This window comes from Hoplias malabaricus, chromosome 4, assembly GCF_029633855.1.
Source record: "Hoplias malabaricus isolate fHopMal1 chromosome 4, fHopMal1.hap1, whole genome shotgun sequence".
Classification (NCBI taxonomy): domain Eukaryota; kingdom Metazoa; phylum Chordata; class Actinopteri; order Characiformes; family Erythrinidae; genus Hoplias; species Hoplias malabaricus.
This window is the reverse complement of record NC_089803.1, coordinates 24174680-24199992: the sequence shown is the minus strand read 5'-3', so window position 1 is coordinate 24199992 and position 25313 is coordinate 24174680. Positions and strand designations below refer to the sequence as shown.

The 25313-nt window shown below is 37.2% G+C and overlaps 1 protein-coding gene across 1 annotated transcript; it reads left to right on the top strand.

The window, feature by feature from the left end:
* Nucleotides 1–870: 870 nt before the first annotated feature.
* On the top strand, nucleotides 871–25038 carry LOC136694299 (TBC1 domain family member 9B). Its single transcript, XM_066667749.1, has 23 exons — nucleotides 871–1104; nucleotides 2887–2997; nucleotides 3748–3866; nucleotides 3974–4202; nucleotides 4483–4741; nucleotides 5011–5218; nucleotides 6259–6438; nucleotides 6747–6914; nucleotides 10050–10200; nucleotides 11237–11451; nucleotides 11876–11993; nucleotides 12436–12638; nucleotides 13414–13496; nucleotides 13975–14104; nucleotides 14264–14362; nucleotides 15290–15358; nucleotides 16571–16811; nucleotides 17524–17589; nucleotides 18476–18547; nucleotides 18902–18952; nucleotides 19602–19652; nucleotides 20599–20696; nucleotides 21761–25038. Exons 1-23 carry the CDS (start codon nucleotides 987–989, stop codon nucleotides 22400–22402), a joined length of 3681 nt encoding a protein of 1226 aa, XP_066523846.1. The 5' UTR covers nucleotides 871–986; the 3' UTR covers nucleotides 22403–25038.
* Nucleotides 25039–25313: the final 275 nt, after the last annotated feature.

The following is a 25313-nucleotide window of genomic DNA, read 5'->3' as shown; positions in this document are numbered from 1 at the left end:
TGAATGTCTTATGACTAGTTCAAGTCTATTTAGCCAACTCATGAAATAATTATCCCTCAGAAAACCTCACTTTAATTTTGTTTATGTGTTTTTTTACACATCATTTTGATGCATATTTTAGGAAGCTAACAGACAAATGTATTATTTTTATCTTTGGCATGGATTTGTAGAACATTATACACATTTTAATCTCAATGTCACAGAATTTTCTTTTATAGATTTTAATAAAGTTCAATTCAATGTATTAATATAATAATAAGATGGCAGCACGGTGGCGCAGCAGGTAATGTCACACAGCTCCAGGGACCTGGAGGTTGTGGGTTCCATTCCCGCTCCGGGTGACTGTCTGTGACGAGTTGGTGTGTTCTCCCCGTGTCCGCGTGGGTTTCCTCCGGGTGCTCCAAAAAAACACACGTTGGTAGGTGGATTGGCAACTCAAAAGTGTGTGTGTGTGTGTGTGTGTGTTGCCCTGTGAAGGACTGGCGCCCCCTCCAGGGTGTATTCCCGCCTTGTGCCCAATGACTCCAGGTAGGCTCTGGACCCACCGCGAGTCAAATTACACAATTTTCTTAGAAAAGACTATGGAAATAAGCAGTAAAAACAGTTTGACTTGTTTTCATGACATTTATTTAGAAGTAGACAAAAACGTATTAATACATCACAGGGCTGTCAATTAAAATGAACTAACAGACTACAATTTCGTGCGGAACAGAAGATGTATATAAACCGGAAAAATTGAATAATGACGAAAGAATGAGAATAATTTTAAAAAGTCGTTTTAGCAACGGTTCCCGGACTCTTATTATGAAGTGCTTCACAGTGGGCCGTCATTTTGGTGGTGTCATCACGGTGTGTGTGTTTTCCTCGGAACTGAAGCTGCGCCGCTGGTCCACAGACAAACAGAGGAGTGTGTGAGGGAGGTGTTATGGTTAGAGTGTGTGTTTTGAGGGCTCCGCTGATCTTGGGCTAGAGTTCAGACAGTGAAAATGTGGATTACACCGGAGGAGGTGCTGCTGGCCAATGCGCTGTGGGTCAGCGAAAGGGCGAATCCCTTTTTCATCCTCCAGCGCAGAAAGGGACACGGCAAAGGAGGAGGATTCACTGGTCTGTCTGTCCGTCTGTCCCCCTGACTCTGTTTATACTTGTCTTTTGCTGAGACAGTTCCTAATTCCTTACAAAAATTAGACAAACACCTGTGCACAGTTCTATCCCAACCTAGTGCTCTAGTTTGCTGAATGACACGGGCTTATAAGGTTGTATTGCTGAGTACTTTGCAGTGTTTACTTTGCTTCATTGAGGCTGAACTTCCAACTCTCCTTTCCACCTTAAATGGCGCAGCGGTTACATTGGGCTTCTGCGCCTCTTAAGGTGGAACGGAGAATTCGAAGACCAAGGAGGCAACTTCAGCTTTATAATTCTCGTGGATGTTATTAGCGTTTACTGTATTTGTTACATTAGCTTTGTACTGACATTGTAAACTGTCCCAGTGTATTGTCTGGAAACCTTAGTCTCGCTGTACAGTGCTAATTCTGGTCGAATTAGAAACACGACTTCCTGTTTTTTCTGTGTTTTCCGTGTGTTTGAAGAAGCCCCTGGTCAGATTATGTCATTGAGAGTTAAGGCAGTGAATCATTCTCATAAACGTTAACACAGTGGCGGTTGCTCACTATACATTTTTCCTGTTCTCCTTTTACGAGTCCATTGTCGTAAAGTGCAAACGGGAAGGCGCTGTGTATGTGCCATTTGCCAATTAAATAACACACAGACAAATTGCTTATTACACACAAAAAATTGTTTATTTATTATGTACTGTTATATATGATTTACATTTAGCTGAACTTTACCTGAAAATGAGAGCAATTTTCAGTCCATATACATTTCACACGAATTTCATAGGAAGTGCAGGACTAATAGAACTAATATTGGAGCACGTGTATAATTGGCCAAAAAATTTGCCTTATTTCTGATTGGTGTTGGTGGAATAGTGTTAAATGCTGGCTTACTTCTGGCAGATAATAGCTGTGACTTTGCCTTAGTCTGGCTGCTGGGCCTTGTAGCCAAATAGAGGCCAGAATCATTCCTTTCTCCATAAAAAGGCATGAAAAGTTTCCAGACGAGGTGCAGAAAGCACTGTATTCTTTGCAGTGTGGGATAATCATCTCCTGACGAAACTCTCTAAAATGAGTGGTTCTGGTCAGCAGTGTTTTTTTTTTGGGTTAGCTTGACTATGTGTTCTATGATTTTGACCTCTCGCTGTGTTTTTAACAGCAACTACACTTCATATGACACAACAGGGACAGCCTTTGTTTTCACACATGCACAAGTGCCTTCTGAAACCCCACCCCCCAGTGATGTCAGAAATTGAATTATGTTAGAAGTCATCAGGCTTATTAGCTGTGTAACTTTGTTTAGATTACATTGGAATAGAGCAAGCATAATCTCAATTTAATTAAAGTTAATAGTAGTTTAAATTCTAATACTCTCATCAAGCATTTGGGGCCCAAGATGTTCTCTTTGCAGATTTTAAGCTATACATTTCCACCACATGAAGATCACATTTCTAGCTATATAATTGCTAATGTGCAAACCTGGGGATCAGAGTACAGACATGAATGCTCAAATGAGAGAAGCACACATAGACACTAACAGTTGTCTAAGATTCCACTTGAATGACTTGTTACCTCAATAGGAAAGAGATTGTGTTATTGTTTAGTGAGAAAGAGAAATGCTTGCTGCAGTGTTATTGACCCAGGAAGTGAATTTTTGTTTAACCGTGTATGACGTTTTCTGCACAACTTGTGAATCTGCCCTGAAAGATAACAGATATGTGTTACTTTGTAAAGTATTAAACAACTGCTTGTCCTTACATTCCTTGCTCTTCCTCAGGTCTCCTGGTAGGGACACTGGATGTTGTGTTAGACTCCAGTGCTCGTGTAGCTCCATACAGAATACTGCATCAGACTGGAGATTCTCAGATTTTCTGGAGCATTGCGTGTGGTCAGTAGTTCACTAATTACCCTCTGGAGCATTCATTTATTCCGGGATATTCAGTGAATTATTTTTTTTTAATTAAATGTTTTTTGAAACCCTAGTTCAGGATCATTACTGAGATGCAAACATAATTAGGTTGGCAGTTAGACTGAAGTCCAAGTTGACTTTTTTAACATGTTATTCATTAATGTCCCTGGTCATATTCATTATATCATGGCACTGAAAAGACAAAAACATTGTTTGCTCAACATCTTCAAATCTTTACAGATTTTTTAAAATAATTTTTAACAAGAATCCTCTGATTTTGATTATATTAAAGTGCACCAGCATTATTTAATCTAATGATATTATCAGCCCCACCGCTTACTATGTTCAGCTGGTTTAGAGACCTGCTACTGTTTCACACACTCAAGCATCATGGTACAGCTGGCAAAAGCGATATGATTTCCAGTTCACGATGACCTTAAATAGAATACAGACCATGCCTGCCATAGAACACTTTGATTGCCGATGTACTCATGAAAAAAAAATCAGTTTGACTTGAAATATTTTGGAATATAATAAAACCCATTAGTAAAAGGGACATGCAGATTGATAACAGATCTCAAAATATTATTTTAAAACTTGCTTTTATTTCGTTAATTAGTTGAGTGAACATTCTTTATGTTATGGAAAAGAATTGTGCTTAAATCGTTTAAAAATCACCACATGTTGTGACTTTAACTGCCAGATTTTATTGTGTATTCTTGTCACAAGGCTCATCTCGCAAGGAGATAACAGAGCACTGGGAATGGCTTGAGACCAATTTACTGCAGACTCTCTCTATCTTTGACAACGATGATGACATCACCACTTTTGTCAAGGGCAAGATTCAAGTGAGCCCTTATCTAATGCTTTCTAAGTGTGTTCTGCTTGATCTTTAGTTTTGCCTCTGGTTTACATTTTGAAGAGCAATGGACACGAAACCGGTCTGTGTCTGCAGGGTATCATTGCTGAGGAGAACAAGAGTCGGCAGGTGCAGGAAGATGAGGATTGTGGGAAATTTCGGGAAGCAGAACTGAAGATGCGGAAGTTGTTTGGGATGCCTGAGGAGGAAAAGCTGGTGAACTACTATTCCTGCAGCTACTGGAAGGGCAGAGTGCCAAGACAGGGCTGGCTTTACCTCTCTGTCAATCACCTCTGCTTCTACTCGTTTCTGCTTGGAAAAGAAGGTGAGAAAAATTAAGAGGAAAAGAAGAGTTTTATTGTAGTTAGAACAGAATAATCAAAGAAAGAGGTTGAATGGAGGCAGAAGCAGTGGTTTCCTCTGTCATCAGTGGTCCTGAGTGTCAGCTTTTTGTGACCAATTCTATTTAGTTTAAAAATTAATTTTCTTTTTCTTTCCTAGTCTCTGTCTGTCTGGTCACATCTCTGTTTTTTCTTTTTTTTTCTGGCTGCTTTTTCCATGTTCTCTCACTCTCGCTCTCTCTTGCTCTCTCCGTGTATGTGTAGTGACGTTGGTGATTCAGTGGACAGATGTGACTCAGCTGGATAAGAATGCCACCCTGGTGTTTCCGGAAAGTGTGCGCGTCAGCACCCGTGATACTGAGCATTACTTTTCCATGTTCCTCAACATCAATGACACCTTCAAACTGATGGAGCAGTTGGCGAACATTGCTATGAGGCAACTTCTGGACAATGAGGGCTTTGCTGCTGACCGCTCACTCCCCAAACCCTGCAAGACACTGAAAAATGTCTCTACACTCAAAAGGTCGTATGCCATTTCCCTGCAAGTTTCTTGGTAGTACTGTGTAGGCATTTTAATCAATACGACTGAGGAAAAACACATGTCAAATCACATTTTCCAGAGACACATCATGGGTCTTATTAATACAATAAAACCCCTGATTTAGGTGTTATAACTCTCTCTTTAGGAAGTGATCATCCTAAGCAGCTACATACATTAAAACATGTTTTATATGTAAATGATATTCCACATACATGTTTAAAGCTTTTTTATTTTTATTTGCCTGATTTTAGGGACCTGGATGCACGTGCAAAAAATGAGCGATACAGAGCTTTGTTCCGCCTGACACAGGATGAACGACTAGATGGACACACAGACTGCACCCTTTGGACACCCTTTGCTAAGATGCATGTTGTTGGTCAGATGTTTGTGTCCAACAACTACATCTGCTTTGCCAGTAGAGAGGAAGACCTGTGTCAACTCATAATACCACTCAGAGAGGTCTGCTTCTTATTTAGATATACACAAGTCACATGTGAACACTTACAGTTTTAAGTTTTTGCATGCACATTGTTTTTTATATCAATTTATATTGCAATTGCCTGATATTTTGTTATGTGGCAAACAGGATTTGACTGATTATAGTGTAATGTGATGGTAAAATTTGCCATTTCATTTAACTTTTGTATTTACTTTACATTGGATGCCATTGTCAGATTCCGGATAGGGCTATAATAAAGTATTTATATAGCAGTATTTGGGGCATAATCTAGTGGTGATGTCTGTATAAATATTTAATAATTTACCTTCACATGCTGCTTGTATCGCAACATTAAACCCCTTCTGTGTTTAAGTCTGATACTGATAGTAATAAAATGTTGCATGTCAAGTATGTGTAATAGTGAGGAATTTGAACTATTGAAGTATTATTATCCATAAATGTCATAGTTGGAGTAAACATTTCTAGCCTGTTTGTGATAAATGCATTTTAAAATAACTGAGGAGTGGACTTTTTTTGTTGTTAAATGCTGATAAATAATTTATTTTACAGCTGTAGTGGGGTTGAGTTTGTAGTTGCTGTGTTTAATGCCTATGCTTTTGTATTTTGGTTTGGCATTGGAGAGCTGTTTTGTGTTAGTAGCACTGTTAAATGCTAACAGAATCATGATAAACAAAACTGACCAAAAGTATTTAAATTAAACAATTAAAAACTTATGGATGCCAGGGACTGTTAGATTGCATGTTACATCAGTCAAGTTCTTTTTATAGCCTGAGGCAACTAGGCAGTGTTGAGATTCAGGCCCAGTCTCATCATATGCTTTCTGAGGTGTACAGGTGAGACAATCTGTAAAATGCAGCTGGATCTCACACAGTTGAGCGAGAAATGTCTAAATCATGAATCTCATTAGTTGAGTGAGAATTGTTGAGACATTCAGGGGTTCTGTAATGGTCAAACTGATCCTAGGGTTAAGGTTTCTCATGTATCTCATTCATACACACATACACAAACTATATTGACTTTCTCCCTCTTTTTTTTCAAGGTATCTATAGTAGAAAAAGCTGATAGCAGCAGTGTTTTACCCAGTCCGCTTTCCATCAGTACAAAAAATAAGATGACCTTCCTGTTTGCCAACCTTAAAGATCGCGACTTCCTGGTTCAACGCATTTCAGACTTTCTGCAGCGCACCCCGGACCAGCTCTGTGGCCTCACTGGACTATCTGTGAGTCACTCAAACATTTTGAATTGGCTATGAACCACTCTTGAAGTATCTTAGCATTCAGGACATTATTTCTAAGCAAAATGAATACGTTTATGGTACAATTTATTCTTCAAGAAATTTACTACAAAGTATATCATTTGTCCATTATATGGTCTCAGAACTAACACAAGCAATATTAATTGAAACTATTAGCTTTAAGCATGTATTACTTTTGCATTAGTCCTAAATTGTGGAAGTTTAAAGAACCTGATTTTTCATTAAAAGCATATTGTAATATGCTTATTTAAATCATCATTCTTCCTCTTCAGGAAACTCCAAGTCCCAGCACCCCTACGTCTCTTCCACCAACCCCACCAGTCCTGGGAACAGGAGAATTCCCTTTAGTGCGACACTACAGCTCCTCTCTCCCCACCGCCAAACAAGGCTTGCTCAGCATTTACCAAAAGGACAAGCCTGAAGATCTTGGGCCCAAAGCGGTGAGCCTCCACTGGATTATACACTCATCTAATGTACCTTAAATATTCAGCCTCAAATGCTAGATGACATGAACTGCAATTTCTTGTGTTTGTGAGTAAAAATGGTTTTGATGCAAATTGCAGTTTATCTGTTGTGTAAAGTTTTGAAGCAGAAATAATTCAACCCTGAACATAGTCTGAAAAAATAATTCAGATAGGTTTTGCCTAATTTTGCAACTCTTGTCTAAAATTAAATCTGTGGATATTAAATCATTTAAAAGCAAATGAAAGCTAATGACTTGTCGTTTCACAGATTCAAACATTTTAAGACTGCATGCATCAAACAAAAATCTCAACGACCCCCAAGCTGTAGGAGACTTCCAGTACTTTATAAAATTATTCACGAGTTACCAAAGCAACATAAAATGTGTACATTCAACACATTTTGGCCATAGTATAAAGTAGGTGCCTAAACATTCAGGTGCTAGCTAAACATAGATGCCTTAAATGCGAGTAAACAGACCTTAAAGCCGAACAAGTGGCATGTTACAAACATAGCATCCCATATTAGCACATAGCCCAGTGCCATCTACACTCTGTTCCCATGTTAATATGATAAATAATAAAATAATATCAAAATAATACATTTATATGTCAGCACAAAAAGCCAAGAACTAAGTCATTTATAGGTGCCAGTATCTACTGGCAAGTTAGGTGGAACATCGTATTGGTACAATTTACAACTCTGCATGCAAGGTATTTGAAAGTTGACATTTCAACCAAGACAACTATGACTTTTTGAATTAGGCTCATAACATATCACAAACAACTCTAACCGTACATAACCCAGGTTTCCCGTAAATATTTTTATTTGTCGGTCTTATGTTAAGTTTGGACACTCCTGAATTGTCTTATTGATCTTCTAAGTGACAATACATTAATAGCCTCTAGATGAAACAAATATCTGCTCATTTTAATAAAATTAACTTGCAGAAAAAGAAGCGAGAAGTGGCCTAGATGGCACATTAAATATTTTTTATTCTAAAAAAAATTAAATAAAAATAGTAAATAAATATAAATTGATCACTAAACCTTAAAAGGAAGTTTTTTTTCTCTGTATAGGTGGTATTTTTTTTCATAGATCTTTAAAATCGTCCTTTTAATAATTAACTACATTTGGAATTAAAGTTATAGGAATATGATAATACAAAGACCCTTTATTTTAAAATGACATACAAGAATGACTTGATTTTAAATGATTGACACATTCAGGTGATGTAATTTTTGTGATGATTGACACATTCAGGTGATGTACTGATCAATTGTGCATGAAACTGGTGAAGCATTCCTTATTAATAAATTTAGTATAAAATCAATACAAATGGCATCATTTAAGAGAATTTATTTTGAAATTACACAATGTTTTTATCTGCGAGCCTGAATTGGATAAGTGGTTTCAGACAATGAATAAATGAACAATGTCTTAATATTGTCGACTTTTGAAATCAGTTCACCTACACGCTCTTACCCTAATATTTAGACATGTAAGATGTCAATGTTACTGTCACCCGAACATAAAATGCCGATGCCATTGGCACATGCCAGTGTTTTACCTCACACAAAGCTGTTGTCCCAAAAGTGTCCCAGAAGAGCTTTTATCATGTCCGCTGGGCTGTTTTTGCTAGTGTCTGGAACCATGCCCTGTGTGTGTCACTCATTTGAGTCACAGCACTCACCATAATGCACAGATATGATTGGCTGAGTAGCCTCATGTGTGATATGCAGAAACACATGCAATTAGTCTGTGAGTTTCCTGGAACACTAAAACTGAACAGTAATGACTGGAAGAGTCACACCACTTAAAGAAACACTCTGTTCAGTATTAAACAGCTCTTTAAAGTTTATCAGTTACAGGTCCAGGTTCGGAGAGGAACGCATATGGGTCCGGACCTGGACCTCAGCCCTCCTGTTCATAACTCCTGTTTTAAGCTAGGTGCCTAAACATCCAAGTGCTTGTTAAATGTAGGCTACTGGCAGCTGTTCCTCAATGGAATATATATATATATATATGGCACTGTCCCCCAAATGTAAGGTGCTGATGCCATTTCATGTTACTACTGCCTCTCCCATATTTAGCACCTGGGGAGTTATTGGGGATACAAGTGCCTTGCTTAATTGAAACACATCAATGAAAACAGACCCCCTGACAGCCAATTTTCCTGCCAATAGGGCTACCCCTGAATATTCATCTGTTTGGATATTCATCCATTGGGTAGGTGTTTAATTTTGAGAATAGGGTTTTTAGCGTTTTTTTTTTTTTTTTTTTTTTTTTTAATAAATATGGCTATCAATTAAAGCAATGCCCAACTCCATCTGTATTCATGCTCTACAGCGGTAAAAAACAACAACAATCTGCTGACACAGAACTACACCCACATTCAGCCTCGTCAACATAAAAATCCTGAATGAAGCCTATAAGAGCCTAACACCCTACAACTATCTTTTGTCAGCTTTATACCTCAAATTAGACCAGACCACCTCCACGAAGCTCTGGTTACCTCGTGTACTCTGTGCCCTTAGCCACACAGTGTATGTCTGAGTTAGCCAGAGCTGCAGCACAGGCTCAGGGATTTTAAAGCAGACATCAGACACAGATTTTCGGAACGACAAACACCCCCCTAACACACACACACACGCACACAGAATATTAGAACATTTGCCGAATTATGCAACTGAAGCTCTATAGCCCTAAAAATAGTATTCGGGACAGTCCTACATGCCAGTTGAGGATGTCACATATGATACACAAATGCCAGTGTGCATCGCTGAAATTGCATTTTTAACTCACAGATTCTGTTTATAAATATCTTTAATTCTATTGCACGTTATCTCTTGGCAAGTAGAATGGCTGTTTAACATTAATCCATCTAGCTCCATTACGGTGTTTGGTGTTTTCTTCCATGTCTCAGTAAAGACAAAGACAGAGCAATCTCTCAAACTTTAATGACTTGCTCTCAAGTTTATTGTTCAGCAAACAAATATTAGCCGGGATACTGTTTGGAATTGCTAACTTGCTTGTTTGCTTTTAACATATTAAGCACAGTGTACAGTTACATCCCTGTTGTTGACTCAACTTCTTCTTTCATTGTCATGTAGACTAAAGAAAAGATGAAAGAAGAGTCATGGAACATACATTTTTTTGAGTTTGGTCGAGGTGTGTGTATGTATCGCACATCTAAGACAAGAGACCTGGTTCTGAAAGGGATTCCTGAGAGTCTGAAAGGGGAGCTGTGGCTGCTTTTTTCAGGTAATGAATCCTCCCTGCAGAACCAAAGGGACAAAGCTTTTATCTCATCTGGTATATCTGTAACTTTCTTACACTTTATTCACAAAATATGTTGTTATTCATTTGTTTGACGCCTTTCTGCATTTGCGTTTTCAAACGTTTTATTAATGCTTTCTTCCATTTATCATTTTACAGTGAACACTGATGATTTGAAAAAGTTGCATAAAATTTACTTGGAAAATCTGTACTTTTATCTAATGAGAAACACATTTTGCACATTGTGTTTTATTAGATTACAACTAGATGGGTCCATGATTCTAATGTAAAAGAGAAGTATTGAAACCTACTTTTAACAAAAAGCAGATATGAAACCAGTTCAGTGGAAATAATAAAGAACTTTGAATAGTCCGATTATAACCCTTGGATTAATACCCAGGCTATTTCAATAGCTGAATTCAGCAAAACGTGTAAAATCAGTCTTGAAATTTATTTCTGCGTAATTGCAACCCATGTGACTCCTCTTCTACTTTGTGCTGATGTCAGGGTTACATGCAGCCTTTGGAACCTCTGTATTGACCTGAACTTCTGCCCACAGTCTGTAACTATATGTGATCATATGACCTGCAGATACAAAAACATAAATATACCTCATGCATTCTGTAAGGATACTCCCAGTTTTGAACATTGTCAAGTGTAGTCAAATATTATCTTTGATGTTTCTTGCTTGTGCATTTGTATAAGAAACGATAGCTTAGCAAACTCCATCTTAAGGAATCCTACAATGCATTTTTAAAAATTAACTTACTCTATTTACTTTGAAAGCTTTGAATGTCATCTCCCCTTCTTATATCAGTTGTTAATTACTCTTTGTTTATCATAGCTTTACTAGCTAATACATTTGCTAACTTAGTCTAGTGAGATGAGAAAGAAGTATTTCTGGCATAGGACGAATGATTTCATGTTGTTGTGTTTAATCCATCAGTCTCACTTGCTTTCTTTGTCTTTCCCTTCTGTTTGTGTTTCTATGCCCCGCCCCCACCCCCGGTTCTCTCTTTAGGTGCTCAGAATGAGATGGCGACTCACCCGGGCTATTATGCAGAATTAGTTGAGCAGGCCATGGGCAAATGCACTTTAGCAACAGAGGAGATCGAGAGGGACTTGCATCGCTCTATGCCAGAGCACCACGCATTCCAAAATGAGATGGGCATAGCTGCTCTTCGACGAGTGCTTACTGCATATGCATACCGCAATCCGGGCATTGGCTACTGCCAGGTACACACAAAATGTCACACACAGCACAATATCTGCAATACATAAATTAAACTCAACTAACTTCTCCCGTTTACTAAGGGACATTATTCTAGAGTACCTCTGCATAATTCTTAACAATCCTGGCTTGAAAGTTGGCTGTCAGCATTTCAGATATGGAATACGCAAGTCCCTCAACACTGGAGAGGGACTAATGCTTTTAGCATTTCTGGACTTTAACAACATTCTCTAGTGTTACATCCAACTGAGCCTTTATTTAATTTGAACTCTCTCCATTCGGTGGGAACATATATGTTTTAGACCTTTGAAAATATACTGAAACTAAGACAGCACAGTTTATACCCGAGTCAGTGGAAAATTACTTGATAACTGAGCGTCGTTCCAGCTCTGCTGTAATGTGTATGCATGTGTACATCTCTCATTTTAGGCCATGAATATAGTAACCTCTGTGCTGCTGCTGTACTGTACCGAAGAGGAGGCATTCTGGCTGCTGGTGGCCTTGTGCGAAAGGATGTTGCCCGATTACTACAACACCAGAGTTGTAGGTCAGTCCTAATTAAATAGATAAAGAGATTCATGAAGTATATAGTCTTTATTAAGTACAGATATAGCCTTTATGACGAATTGCTGCTAACTCTTATTGCAACAAGCCTTGTGATGTCCATAGGTATATCATTATTATTATTATTAACATCACATTTTGATTTTCTAGATAAAAATAAATTAATATCCAGAAAAAGAGAAAATAACGTAGTAGTTAACTGAATTTCATGTAATTGAAAATTAAACAAAATATAAATATAAAAATGAAACATTCTTGCACAGGGCACATCATATGTTAATTTTTTTTCAATATGTTTAAATGAGCAAATACATAGTGATGGATGTATACTGATTTTCATTTAGAAAACAAACAAAACGTAATTTGAACTGTAGCATCTAGATATTTGTCCTTGACTGTGTTGTCTCTGTGTTTGTGTGGATCAGGAGCACTTGTGGATCAAGGTGTTTTTGAGGAGTTGACACGGGAGTGTTTGCCGTTGCTATATGAGCATATGCAGGACCTGGGTGTTATCTCCACCATCTCGCTGTCCTGGTTCCTCACACTCTTCCTGTCTGTGATGCCCTTTGACAGCGCCGTGCTGCTTGTGGACTGCTTCTTCTATGAGGGCATAAAGGTCATCTTCCAGGTGAGCACTCACATACCATAGAGCAGGAGTAATTAATTAAAATTAATTCAGTTAGGTCCAGTTAGAGACACTTTTCTCAAACCAAGGTCTGGGACATAATATATAAGTTGCATTATGATCAGTGCCATATCCTGTACATTAAAATAACCTTTTATTTATAGCAGTATTTTAAGTAGTTAACAACTGAATTTAAAAATCAAATTACAATTTCAATTACATTTCAATATTTTTCAACAGGGTATATAAATAAATATAAATAACAGATACTCCAAATAAGATGTCATTTTCTCATTTCAAGAAAAGTTTACAAATAAAACAATGATTTTGAAAAATAAGTGCATATGCATGTGTTTTTCCATAACCAGCAATCTGATTGGCTCTTATTGGCTGGGGGCAGGACTTTATCCATAAACAGAATCTATGTTGAGAGTTATGAGAATATTTCAACTTGTAATCAATACCTTCTTTTTAATGTTTCTGGTTTTACCTCACACAACACTATCGTCCCCAAAGTGTCCCAAAAGAGCTTTTACCATGTCTCTTGGCCTATTTTTACTGGCAACAGGGCAATGTCAGTCTATATTATACTGAGTGTCTCTACATATCTGTCTATGTACTTTTGATTGTAAGCGTATTTGGGTTTTAGAAAAGCACTATATAAGTATAAAGTGTTATTATAATTATTATTAAAATTATTAAAATACATAATTACAGGTATAACTTATTTTGCAAATATAGGTGATATTCTTTGCATTCCCTCCCTTAAATTTTTCAGGTGTCTTTGGCTGTGCTTCACGCAAACATGGAGCAGTTGTTGTCCTGCACAGATGAGGGAGAGGCCATGACCATATTAGGCAGGTCAGTCTTCAGTTAGAGAGCAGCATACACCTGTAAATTTCTGCTGAAAGTGCAATATATGAATTAGCTCATTAGATGAATTAGATCTTAGCTTATTTCTTGTATGTTGCCTTTGCTTACTGCGGTCAGCAATGCTTTCACTGCTGAACACCAAACTGTAATTCTGCTGTAATCAACCTTACTGTGTCACATATAGTTTTCCATTTATAAATATAATGTGTCAGTTTTGCCCATAGACAAACATATAATATATTTTTAGGCTAACAGAAAGTACTGGACATATGCTATTTTGTTTCATGTGCTAATTCATAAATTTAAAGTGATTAAAAAATCAAATAAAACCATTGGCAAGTTGAACTGTAAGTTTTGTTGAGAAAACGTCAACCAAAAATGAATGATCAGAATTATGGATTAAAAAGCAGTGATGTAATTTTTGGAGAGAGAAACTTAATTGCAAACTTTTGCGCCTCTTCCTCAGGTATTTGGATAATGTTGTGAACAAGCAAACAGTGTCTGCACCTATCCCTCACCTCCATGCCTTGCTGACAAGTGGTGATGAGCCACCACCAGAAATTGATATTTTTGAGCTCATCAAAACATCCTATGATGTAAGGAAGAATGAATTATTACTTGTTCCTCATTTTTTGGAATTTAATTTTTCATTTCCCTGTTTGCTCTGAAAAATCTTCATGGATTTGAGGAAGTGTGGAATTAAGAACTCTTTGTGAAATCACCAATAACAATAAAAACTTTTTACCTCTGTGTAGAAATTTGGCAGTCTACGTGCTGATGTCATTGAGCAGATGAGATTTAAGCAAAGGTTAAAGGTTATCCAGTCTTTGGAGGACACAGCCAAGAGAAGTGTGGTGAGTGTGTGTTTGTGCCTGTGCCTTAGATGTCATGAGGACCGATACTTCAATACCAAGTCGATACCAAATTCTGAAAACGATACAGTTCTTGTTTCCTGTGGTACCAGAAGTAGCGAAGGTCACCATAATAAGCCTAAATGCTAATAAGCTGAAAAAGCAAAAACAACAAAATCAATGATGAAAGGTGCCGGCAGAAGGCGCAACAGGTCCGCAGCGACCAAACAAAAGTGCTGTGTCATGTTCATGTAAAGAGTAAGTGTAAATATGGTCCTCGTAGCTTAAACTCTCAGTGTTCAAACAAAACGTCAATCAAGTCTGTAGAGAAATCAAGGGCTAAGTTATGTCAATGCGCAACCAAGGAGGAGGGACAAATACAGACCCATACTTCAGCAGAGAGCATTCAGGTTCAGCGCCTAACAGACTCGGACACCGCGAGAGATGACTCATATGGTTTTATTTGGCAGCCACAAGCTCAACAAACAATAATCAAGACAATAAATATGTTTTCAAAGCTTAGATTTCTTTCACTAGCTGCCTTTCTCCCACTTTAACACAGGAGGGGTCTGAGGGAGGTTACCTCACTATACAGCCAATCAGGGTGAAGCTCCCACCTTCCAATACGTCTGGCATTTAAAGGGGTAGAGTACTGGGTTAGAAACTATAGTAAACAAAACAAATGGAAATTTTTTTTTTTTTTTTTTTTTTGCTAGAAAACACTTTTTAAATAGAAACATTCATGTTGACATGCATTCGTTTCATTGGTTTATTTTTTTGTCATGGTATCGAAATTGGTATCGAAGTTTAGTGCTATTGGTGCAGTCTTTCTGGTATCGTGAGATCCCTACTGTGCATGTATGATTAAACACAAGTTTGATGTGTGGTGTATCGTAATGTTTTTGTGAGATAACAGATATGTGTATGCAGGTGAGGGCCATCATGACAGAGTCCGCTTTCAGTATTGAGGAACTGGAGGAGCTTTATGTTCTGTTCAAGGTAAGGCTGTCTGCATGTACAATTCTTCTCAGCACAGAACAACTTTTGCACTTATATACACTGATCAGCCATAACTTCATGGCCACCTCACTGTCCATTCTCTCAGCTCCACTGAAAATACAGGAGTACTTTGTAGCTCTACAGTTAGTGCATCTCTTGTTCTGCATATTTTGTTTGCCACTTTAACCCTGCTCTTCTATGGTCAGGACCTACAAAGACCCCCACAGATTGAGGTGGTGTATCATTCTCAGTGCTACAGTAGGCCTGACATGGTGGTGGTGTGTTTGTGTGTATTGTGATTGTAGTGCTGCTTGAGTTTTTAAAGCCCTCAGTGTTTCTGTTGGACTCAAAGCAGTCCAGCAAGAAAAAATATCCATCCAACAGTATCCTGCGGGTAGCGTCCATTGACAACAGATGAGAGACTAGAGGATGACCAACAAAAACTGTGAAGCATCAGATGAGCTACTGTCTCTGACTTTTCATCTACAAGGTGGATCAACAAGATATGTATCTTAGAGTGGACAGGGAGTGGACACTGTATAAATACTAAAGCATTATGTCAGTGTCATTGCAGTGGTACTGTATGTGTATGTGATGTATATGCACACTTTGGTCCGAACATGTAGCTACGGCTACTCTTACTGGACATCAGTCATGATAATCACTGCTTTATTCACCTTTTTGTTGTGGTCATCCTATGCTCATCTAGGCCTGGACAATATGGCCAACATTTATATCATAATATATTTCTTAACTTTGGGAATCAAACAAAAAACAAACAAGAAACATGACATCACCATCAAAAATAAACCTATTGGCTTTGTAAATATGAATAGTTTTATACTATATTTTAAGTTGAGTGCGCTGCACTGACGGCAGTGCCCTGTAATGAAGGTCAGTCAGTGACAGATGTAACTAAAGTATATTTAAATATTTTATTTAAAAATCATATTATTATTATTGAAACATTTTATATTGCAATATATATTTAATTATTGTCCATCCCTATGCTCATCTGATGTTAATGTTCAAGTTTTTGTGAATATCATGAAAAATGTATTTGGTTTAATTAAACTCATGAAACTTAATATATCCACTCATTAAGATCTTTAAGATAAATTCAGATAACCATATCGTGACAACCATAATACATCTACATACACACCCACCCTCTTTCTCTTATAGTCTGTCTCTGTCCCTCTTTCCTATCAGGCCAAGCACATAATGAGTTGTTACTGGGGAGCAAGTAGCAGTGCAGCAGAACGTCATGACCCGAGCCTTCCCTATCTGGAACAGTACCGGATAGACAGTGGTCAGTTTGGGCAACTCTTCTCAGCGATGTCACCCTGGAGCTGTGGCATGCACACGGCCACTCTGTCCTCCCGTCTGTTCCGTCTGCTTGACCACAACAAAGATGCCCTTATCAACTTCAAAGAGTTTGTCACAGGCCTCAGTGAGTGCTTGACTTTCTCCTAATGTATCTTGCCTTAAAAACCTAAGATTACAAAACTCATTCTATGTGCTGATCACTGACACATGAGGAGCATTAAAATGTCATTGATTAACTGCAAGGTAAGAAGCACTCTTATCAAAAGGATTTCTGTGTCCTAATGCAAGGTTACATGATATCAGGTATCATCTATTTTAATGGTATTAACAAAGTGGAACACATTATCCAATTAGCTAAACAAGATGACTAAATATGTAAGTTTAAAAGGCGAATTTAAGTGAAAAGCTTCACCAATTTATTGGGCAAGGAAATTCTGTGACATTAAAGGGTCTGTTAGGTATATACACATATGATGTAAGGTTAATCATATCTCATTAAATCCACACCTGCATGTATGTTTCACACTTTTGAAGTCCTGAGACAGAAAAACCCTTAAACATTCAAAGAAAAAAAAAATAATAATCATTTCAGCATCGTTATACTTAAACAAACTCTATTTCACAGGTGCTAATGTTGTTGGAATTTGTAAGCATTGTTTCCAGTTGTACTCAAAATCATTAAAAGCTAACATTTACTCGTAGCAATTACAGCTGGACTACATTTGGACTATCCAATAAGCTTTCATTACTACTTTTTCTGTTCTCTTGGAATCTTATGTATGTTATGTAGAATTGATATAGAGATGCACCTTGTTTACCTTACTGCTGTTTTGCAGGTGGGATGTATCATGGTGATATGACTGAGAAGCTGAAGCTGCTATATAAATTACACCTGCCTCCAGGTACACACACGCAGAAATCAACTTTCTGGTAATATGGAATATAATTCTTCATGAATACAGAATATTTAAACTTTGTCAAGCTTAGCTTAGAGAAGAGACAGCAGGACGTGCAGAGGAAATGAACCGTGCTGCTGTCAGCACACATTCTTGCCCTTTTAGCATTTAAGTGTGTTAGTGATGTGTGGGCCAGCCTTGTGTTTGTGAAGTGTTTTTATCAGTAGTACACATTAAAAAGACCCTGGTCTGGGTCCAGACCTGAATGCAGTATTTTACAAAGCTACAATGAAACATATGAGCAAAGTAAACTATCCTTGTGATCCTAAATTCTGTGCAATCTAATTTTTACCTTGCTGTCAAATCCCTGAGCATGTAAAACATTTTCCATGACTTCAGGCAGAAGTCCAGAAGCTGAAATGGCTTTTTAAAAAGACTCTGCATAAAAAAGTCAACATTGTAAACTACTTATTTATGGATGAAGGCAAAAAAAATGTGCTAATTTGCCTCAAACAATTGTGAGTTTAAGCTTTTTGGAAATTTGGTGAAACTAATTATATTTAAATATGCCAGCTTTTTACGTTTCAGACACTTTACATTCACCCTTCTCAGAATGAACACAGTCACTCTAACAAACTCAGATCTGAATCAGGCGTGTAGGTTGTTTTTTCTTGTCACTGATAAATGTTTTACATGCTGTTTATGTGATATTATGTTAAGTTCAGTGGTCACCTAGTATGGCTGTGGCACATGTGGCCTTTTTTAGGTTAATAATTCTGAATGCCAAATTTGGAATCTCCTGGTATTTTTCCCCCATTTTGTTTCAGTATTCTCTTGTGTGTGTGCTGGTTTAACCTGGCAATTGTCTTTGATTTTGTTGGTGATCCTACAGCTTTATGTCCAGAAGAGGCAGAGTCTGCCCTAGAGGCCACTCAGTTCTTCACTGATGATGACACCCCACAAGGTAAATACACACATACAGAATTATCATCAGATTTGGAAATCCAGAATACATGTAAACACAAGTATCTAATTAAAAAAAGTTTTTTTTCTTTGAATTTCAAATCATCATAGTTATATCATGTGTTTTCTGTCTTTTTCATTAAAAGGAAATATGTGTTTAAGTGTGATCCCCTGTGTATGTCTTTGCATGAAACAGTTCTACTAATCAATAACAGAATGAGCATTCATCTCTGGAAAGTCTTGTTTTCTCTGTTGTCTACCTCTCTTCCTTCTTTTGCTTGCTTCCATTCTTTCTTTAACTCTCTATCCTTTGCTCTCCTCCACCCTTTTCTCTCTTGCTGTTTGACCTCTCCAGATCCTCCGTCCTTGTCTCATCTGGACTTCCTGGTCCAGGAAGTGGCCTCAGGTTTGTGTCTGATATAACACCAAAACGTATTTTAAAGCTGCTGGTGTCAGTTAAGGAGAATTCTAATGGAACAGCTTTCCTTTAGACATTCTGTAAAATCATGACCCACAGCAGTATCTACTTTTTTAGGAACAGTTTGTTCACTTTCCTGTATTTTCAGTCAGTGCTTTGCAAATCACATACTTAAACCCTCAACTTCTGTTGTTAAAACTAATGTTTAGGACCATAAATAATGCAATACTTTAGTAAATATCTCTGTTCATTTGGATTGAAAAGAGACAATACTTTAATTACCCCCATTACTTTAACACATGATTTTCAGTGTATGATCAGTACAGACATCTTCAAATGTTAATTACATTGATAAAGAAGAGTGATACATATAATGTAGTCAAAATTAAAGTTACATGGTTGTCATATACCTTTTTATCTATTTCTGCACCTTATATAAAATGTATGAATTTCTGATTAAATGGGAATGCAACAATTTTTCTGTATTTCTGTGCCTTTCTAATAGACATTAAATGCATCTGCATTTGATTCCCAACACTGGTCTTTCATTTACATTCAACATAATAAATTCACTACCATGTTGTAGTTATTAAAATGTGTATGACATTCGTTATAAATGTCTGTTATCACTCTGCAGGCGAAGAGGTGAAGGAGGCAAGTGAAGCAGGAGACTCAGAAGAGAAGAAAGGTACTGCTTTGGATCATAGACTTATTCTCTGTTTTTTATTAAAGGAGCAATCATTAGTAGACCTTGTTTAATACTTTAACATTTTTCTATGCGAGTCAGATTAGATGAAGGATCAAATTGCATTGTAATCTCTGAATGAACCAGTTTATGCTCCATAGTGTGTGTTCCCATATGAGGGAAGCTATGTTGAAAGTAGGTTTAGTTCAGTATCCGTTATATTCAGGCCAGTGGGTGCAAATTTAATGTTGAATAAAAGCCGACTGCTTTGCCTTTATTGGCCTGATTTTTACAGATGGCTAAAATGCATGTCAAGTTTTGAAAACAAACACATGTCAAGTGCCTTTAACACAGAACCAGAAACCGATAGACTGCAACAGTGTGTCAAATGTTTAGCGTGAACCTGTTGTATTTTCTGCATTTTACAGATGCGTTAAAATCAGACCAACAAATCAGAGCTTCAGTAAAGATGGTGGCTGAACAGCTCATTTGGTTCATAGCAGAACACAAAAGCTTAAAGACCAAGCAACCTGCTGACTACAAAAATATGGCAGTTAAAGAAAATATGTTTTAAATGAGAGGAGCAACGCACAGGACAATGCCTCAATTTTCCTCACTGACATAGAAACACATTTGGAACAGCTCGTACAGCTGAATGAGATGCTGAACTCCCGTGTTGTTTGTAGACTGGAGTAAATTCAGTGAGTTTAGTTGCAGTGCTTGAAGGTGCACTGTCAGAGATTTTACAAGTGTATAGAAGTAAATAATTCATTTGAACGTAAAGGTGTAGTGGATAAATACATCATGAGCAGAGAAATTAACCACACACTGCTGTTTTGTTATTATCCACTTGGGAAAACCTATGGCTCAGGAGCAGTCAGATGAGATTTAACTGTGTTCAAGCATTCAGTAAATGCTATTGCTATTATTGTGTTTCTTTTTTTTTCAGATGAGAAAGTGAAGGACTACAAGTATTATCTGAGAATGTGGGCTAAGGAAAAAGAACCCAAGAAAGAGACCATCAAAGACCTGCCCAGAATGAACCAGGTAAATTGAATCATTATTTTTATTTCTTGTATGTAGAGATACCAATTACAGGTGAAGCTGTTTGTTCTTATGTTTGTGTATCAGTATACAGATGTAATCTGTTTGCACATGCAAGAATGTTTTTCAATTTAACCTACTAATATGAAGAACTGCTAAAGGAAATTGAACTAACTGTTGATGCTGAATTACCACTACTGCATTTCTAAGGAATGTTTTTGCTGATTAAGGACCAATTAATGATTAGCTGAACATTTTCAGACATTCCAGTGGTAAAACACATTTTACGTGTCAAATAAAACGTATACTTTTCAAGCTTTATTTTCATTCATTTTAGCTGTAACATTGTAAAATATTGGCCAGTAGGTGGCATACAAATTTCAGGTGAAGTGTGCACCCTGGCGTCTTTCAGCAATAATGCTTCAGTCACTCTCTTTACCTCTTTGCTGCTTGTTAAAAATCTGAGAATGTTTAGAGTGAATGCACTTGGTCGTGAACTCTGCTTTACTTCACCTCATATTATTCTGAGCATAATAAAATAGCTCTATAATTTAAAGGTCCCATGAATAATCTATCATGGGTATTCATTATGGTTTTGAATGGTATTTATAAGTATACAAATAAAAATGTAACAGTTTACTCAATAAACACATTCATTGTGCTTCAAAAGAGTGCAATAATGTAATGGAAATAAGTGTTACCTATGTCTTTAAAGAAGTTTAAAGTGCATATATTCCCAATGTCTATGTTTTTTGCATATAAAAAATGTACATTTTAAATATGTTTATATACTGGTATACGTATATGCATCAGCAGATATGCACATAAAAATATCAACAATCAGGATGAAGTTGTAGGATACCAGTCCTGTTACACTTGTCACATAATTGGCCACAATGGCTTATTACGACATTGGAATGAGATGTAACTTGATAAACAAAACCTTAAAGAGAAATAACTTTAATACAATCCATTCCTATTCATGTAAGTTGTTATTAATATTAGGATGGCTGTGGCTTTATGTATTAAAAAGCCACAAGTATGATGATGCTCTTTGTTGTGTTCAGGAACAGTTCATTGAGCTGTGTAAGACACTCTACAATATGTTCAGTGAGGATCCTCTGGAGCAGGAGCTCTATCATGCCATCGCTACTGTGGCCAGTCTTTTACTGCGCATTGGAGAGGTGGGCAAGAAGTTTACTAACAACGGCGGCAAGAAGCCTGAACTCCGGGTTTCTCCAGCTGAAGACATCCTCAAGCAAGACAAGGATGACTCTTCTGGTGAAGCTGGACTGTCCATGGTGACAAAAGCCCTTGCAGAGGCTCAGCTGGAGAACCCACCTCCACATGCCAATGGGTCAGATGAAGAAGCAAAGGACGACACGTCCATTTCGTCGTATTCTGTTGTTAGCGCCGGTTCTCTGCAGTGTGAAGATATCGCAGACGACACTGTCCTCATTGGCTGTGGAGGTGGATTGGGTGGAGCCGGAGCTGGAAATGATTGTAGGAGGGGCAGTGCGCCTGATGCCGATTGGTCGATCTCATTTGAACAAGTGCTGGCATCGTTACTAACAGAACCTGCTCTGGTAAACTACTTTGAGAAGAAACATGACATAAAAAGCAAGATGGCTGCCTGTAGGGCACAGAGAGCCGTAGAAAGACAGATCAGTTCATCCAGTGACCATGAGCTAGCCCAACTTTCCACTTGAGAAAACATACAAGCATGTGTTTGCATTGATGCAGACCAGGTATGTGTTTACGAATGAGAGTTTATCTAAGAAACAACTGATGGTTATGTACAGAGATGTGACTCTTGTGAGCGCTAGCTTATTACTCTATACTCTCATTCCTGTCGCCTTCACACCATGTAGTGAGCCTCTTTGTTCAGCAATTTTGCTCATTTGGTCTTTGTCCTACAGGGCTGAACAGTAAGCACATTTGCCTGCTGTTTACTTGAGTGTACTGCTCAAGCTTACCTGGTTCATAGTTCAGTCCTCAGCCTGTGGACTTAAGTTTCACATTGTCCCATGGTTCAATGGTTAGTTTGTCGCTTTGTGTTTATAGCAGTGTGGTTGACCCAATTTTAATGGAGTTCACCTTCAAACCACTGGACACACACTGCAGCATGTTGACTCTAAATATGCATATTTTAATTTTCAAATGCATCATTTTTTTTGATAGAATTATATAATCTAAATAAGCAAGACGAAACCAAGCATGCTGTTGTCCAGATCAAAATATTTGATTTGAATGGCAAGTGTCACTTTATTCCATGTCAGTTTCTGACTAAAGATTTTAAAAATATCAAAGGTAATCTTACACTAAGTATGTGTCATATTCAGGCAGTTAGGTTTTAAAATAGTGTCCTTTTCAGAATAGGGTTTGTTCGACTCGAGATTAGAGGGTTTTTTTTCCCCCCCAAATCCCTCTGGGTCTTTTTGACCTAAACACTTGTTCCTCTTAACTGTGTGTGTGTGTGTGTGTGTGTGTGTGTGTGTGTGTGTGCTCACGTTTAGCAACATTCTGCTCAAGTGCATCATTGCCTTACTTAGAAGATGTGGTATGAAAGTGGACAGAATAAAAGTTCTGTTAATGAGTCATTCAGTTACAGCCAGTAGCTGCCCATTAGCACGATGAGAACCCTCCCCAATATAATTATTATTAGAATGTTTTATTACCTTTTAAAATGACCTCTTGAGCCTAGATAATTTAATTGCACTTTTCTCAAAACACTAGTACATTAATTAAGTACAATCACAAAGTAAGTTGCGAAGTATTTTCCTTCTTGTTAAGTACTTTGCTGCCTATATTGCCTGCAGGTTAAATAAAACTCACAACAACTAAAAAAACAAATTAAATGAGTCAAGAACCAACAGCAGTCCTAGAATTTGCAGCCTAATCCTGTTAGGATTTTTGGCATATTCCTTGTAGTTTGATCGAGACTGAACCACTTAATTTATAGTATATGCATTGTTTCTATTAAGCACACTTTCCGTTTTCTTAAGCTGTAAATATCTGCTTGTTTTCTTCTACAGTCGGTTTTTATTATTAAATGTAATGGCATCTGTTTTCAAATCACTATATGCATTCAATGTTTTTTCTTTGTAATTTTAAACAAAATTTTTTTGTAATGAATAAATAGCTTTAGTCCTCAGTAACTAACATGATGTAGCTGAGGCCAAGTACACTAAAGAAAGCTTTATTTATTTTTTTTCCCGTTTTAAACTGGTTATACTTACATTCCGTTCAAAATCAGTCTGAACCTTTATTGTGTTTCTGGGTTTAAACAGAGCCTGGGTCGAACAGCTTCGAAATATGTCACATTTCTGTAAATCTAAAACATACTTCAATTTTATAGTTAAGTATAGAGTCTGACTGGCTATAGATCACAGTCACATAATGGATTACAAAATTCATCGGGCTGACGGAATTAAAGGTTCACAATTTTAATCAAAAAACACTTTTTAAAAACATAAAACTGCTTACCATTTACTAGCTCTCCAGTTGGTTTGCGTGCTGGAAACCCGTCTAACATGTTTACGAAGCCAAAGTGTCTGTAAATGTGTTTAAAAAACAACAACAAAACCCTACAAACAATGTGTCTTTTCAACATGCTACTCCAGGCTTTTTCTCTCTGCTCTTGGCACACAAGTCGATTTTTCCCCCTCAAACTTTAATATCACTATGTATCTGCCTATGGCTTCTACAGTTTGCGGTTGCACACTATTGGTATGTTCTTTACTGATACTTTTGAAATTTGCAAATAAGCAAAATAATGCACATCTTCACTAAAGTCTCATCCAAGGTCCACTCATATTTTTAATACATTAAAAGTCATATACCAGTATTTTGTCCTTGTCCCTAATGCCTTCCCCTCAGGTGTTCCCTGCTAACAAGCTGTGCTATTGGCAGCAATGTTTCATCTAGACATGTGCAGAAATTCTGAAGAGGCGGGTCCAGGCAGATTGAGGCAGTATGGTAATACGCTGATTATATTGTTAATCCTGTAACTCACTACTCAGCATGTGTATATGTGCAATTTGATCAGATCTTTATTGTCAAACCTTTCATTCTCATTCTGTGCCTGTGTACTGTTTTGTAAATGGCTTTCAATAATGGCTTATTTTCATGCTACACTGTGAAAGTAAACAGTACCTTTCGCTGAATCTGCTTATTAAAGTATTAAAATATTTTTTGTTTACTTTCTCAGACTGAATTTAGGTTTGTCTTTGTGAAAAAAAAATCAGTTGTCATAATACACATGGTATTTACTCCATATTACTGGTTTTTGCTCATTTAAAGTTTTGTTTTTAATTAATTAGTCATTTATCAGTACTGTACTATACTCTGTAATAAACTATATGTATAAATAAAGATGTGTCTAATGTCATTTTTAAAAATCTGTCTACATTTAAATGTACCTTTACTTCCAGTTCATTTAAACTGAAACATGAAATTACATTTTATCTATAATCTGTGCTTTTTCCACCTTAACCACTTTAAATATCAAATATAAAACACAATATTATTGTTTGGTTTTCTTGTTCTCCATCAAAGTCCAATGACTTTAACCTGTCATTGAAACCTCTTCTGTGTTTTGTTTACGTCACTGTGCACCAG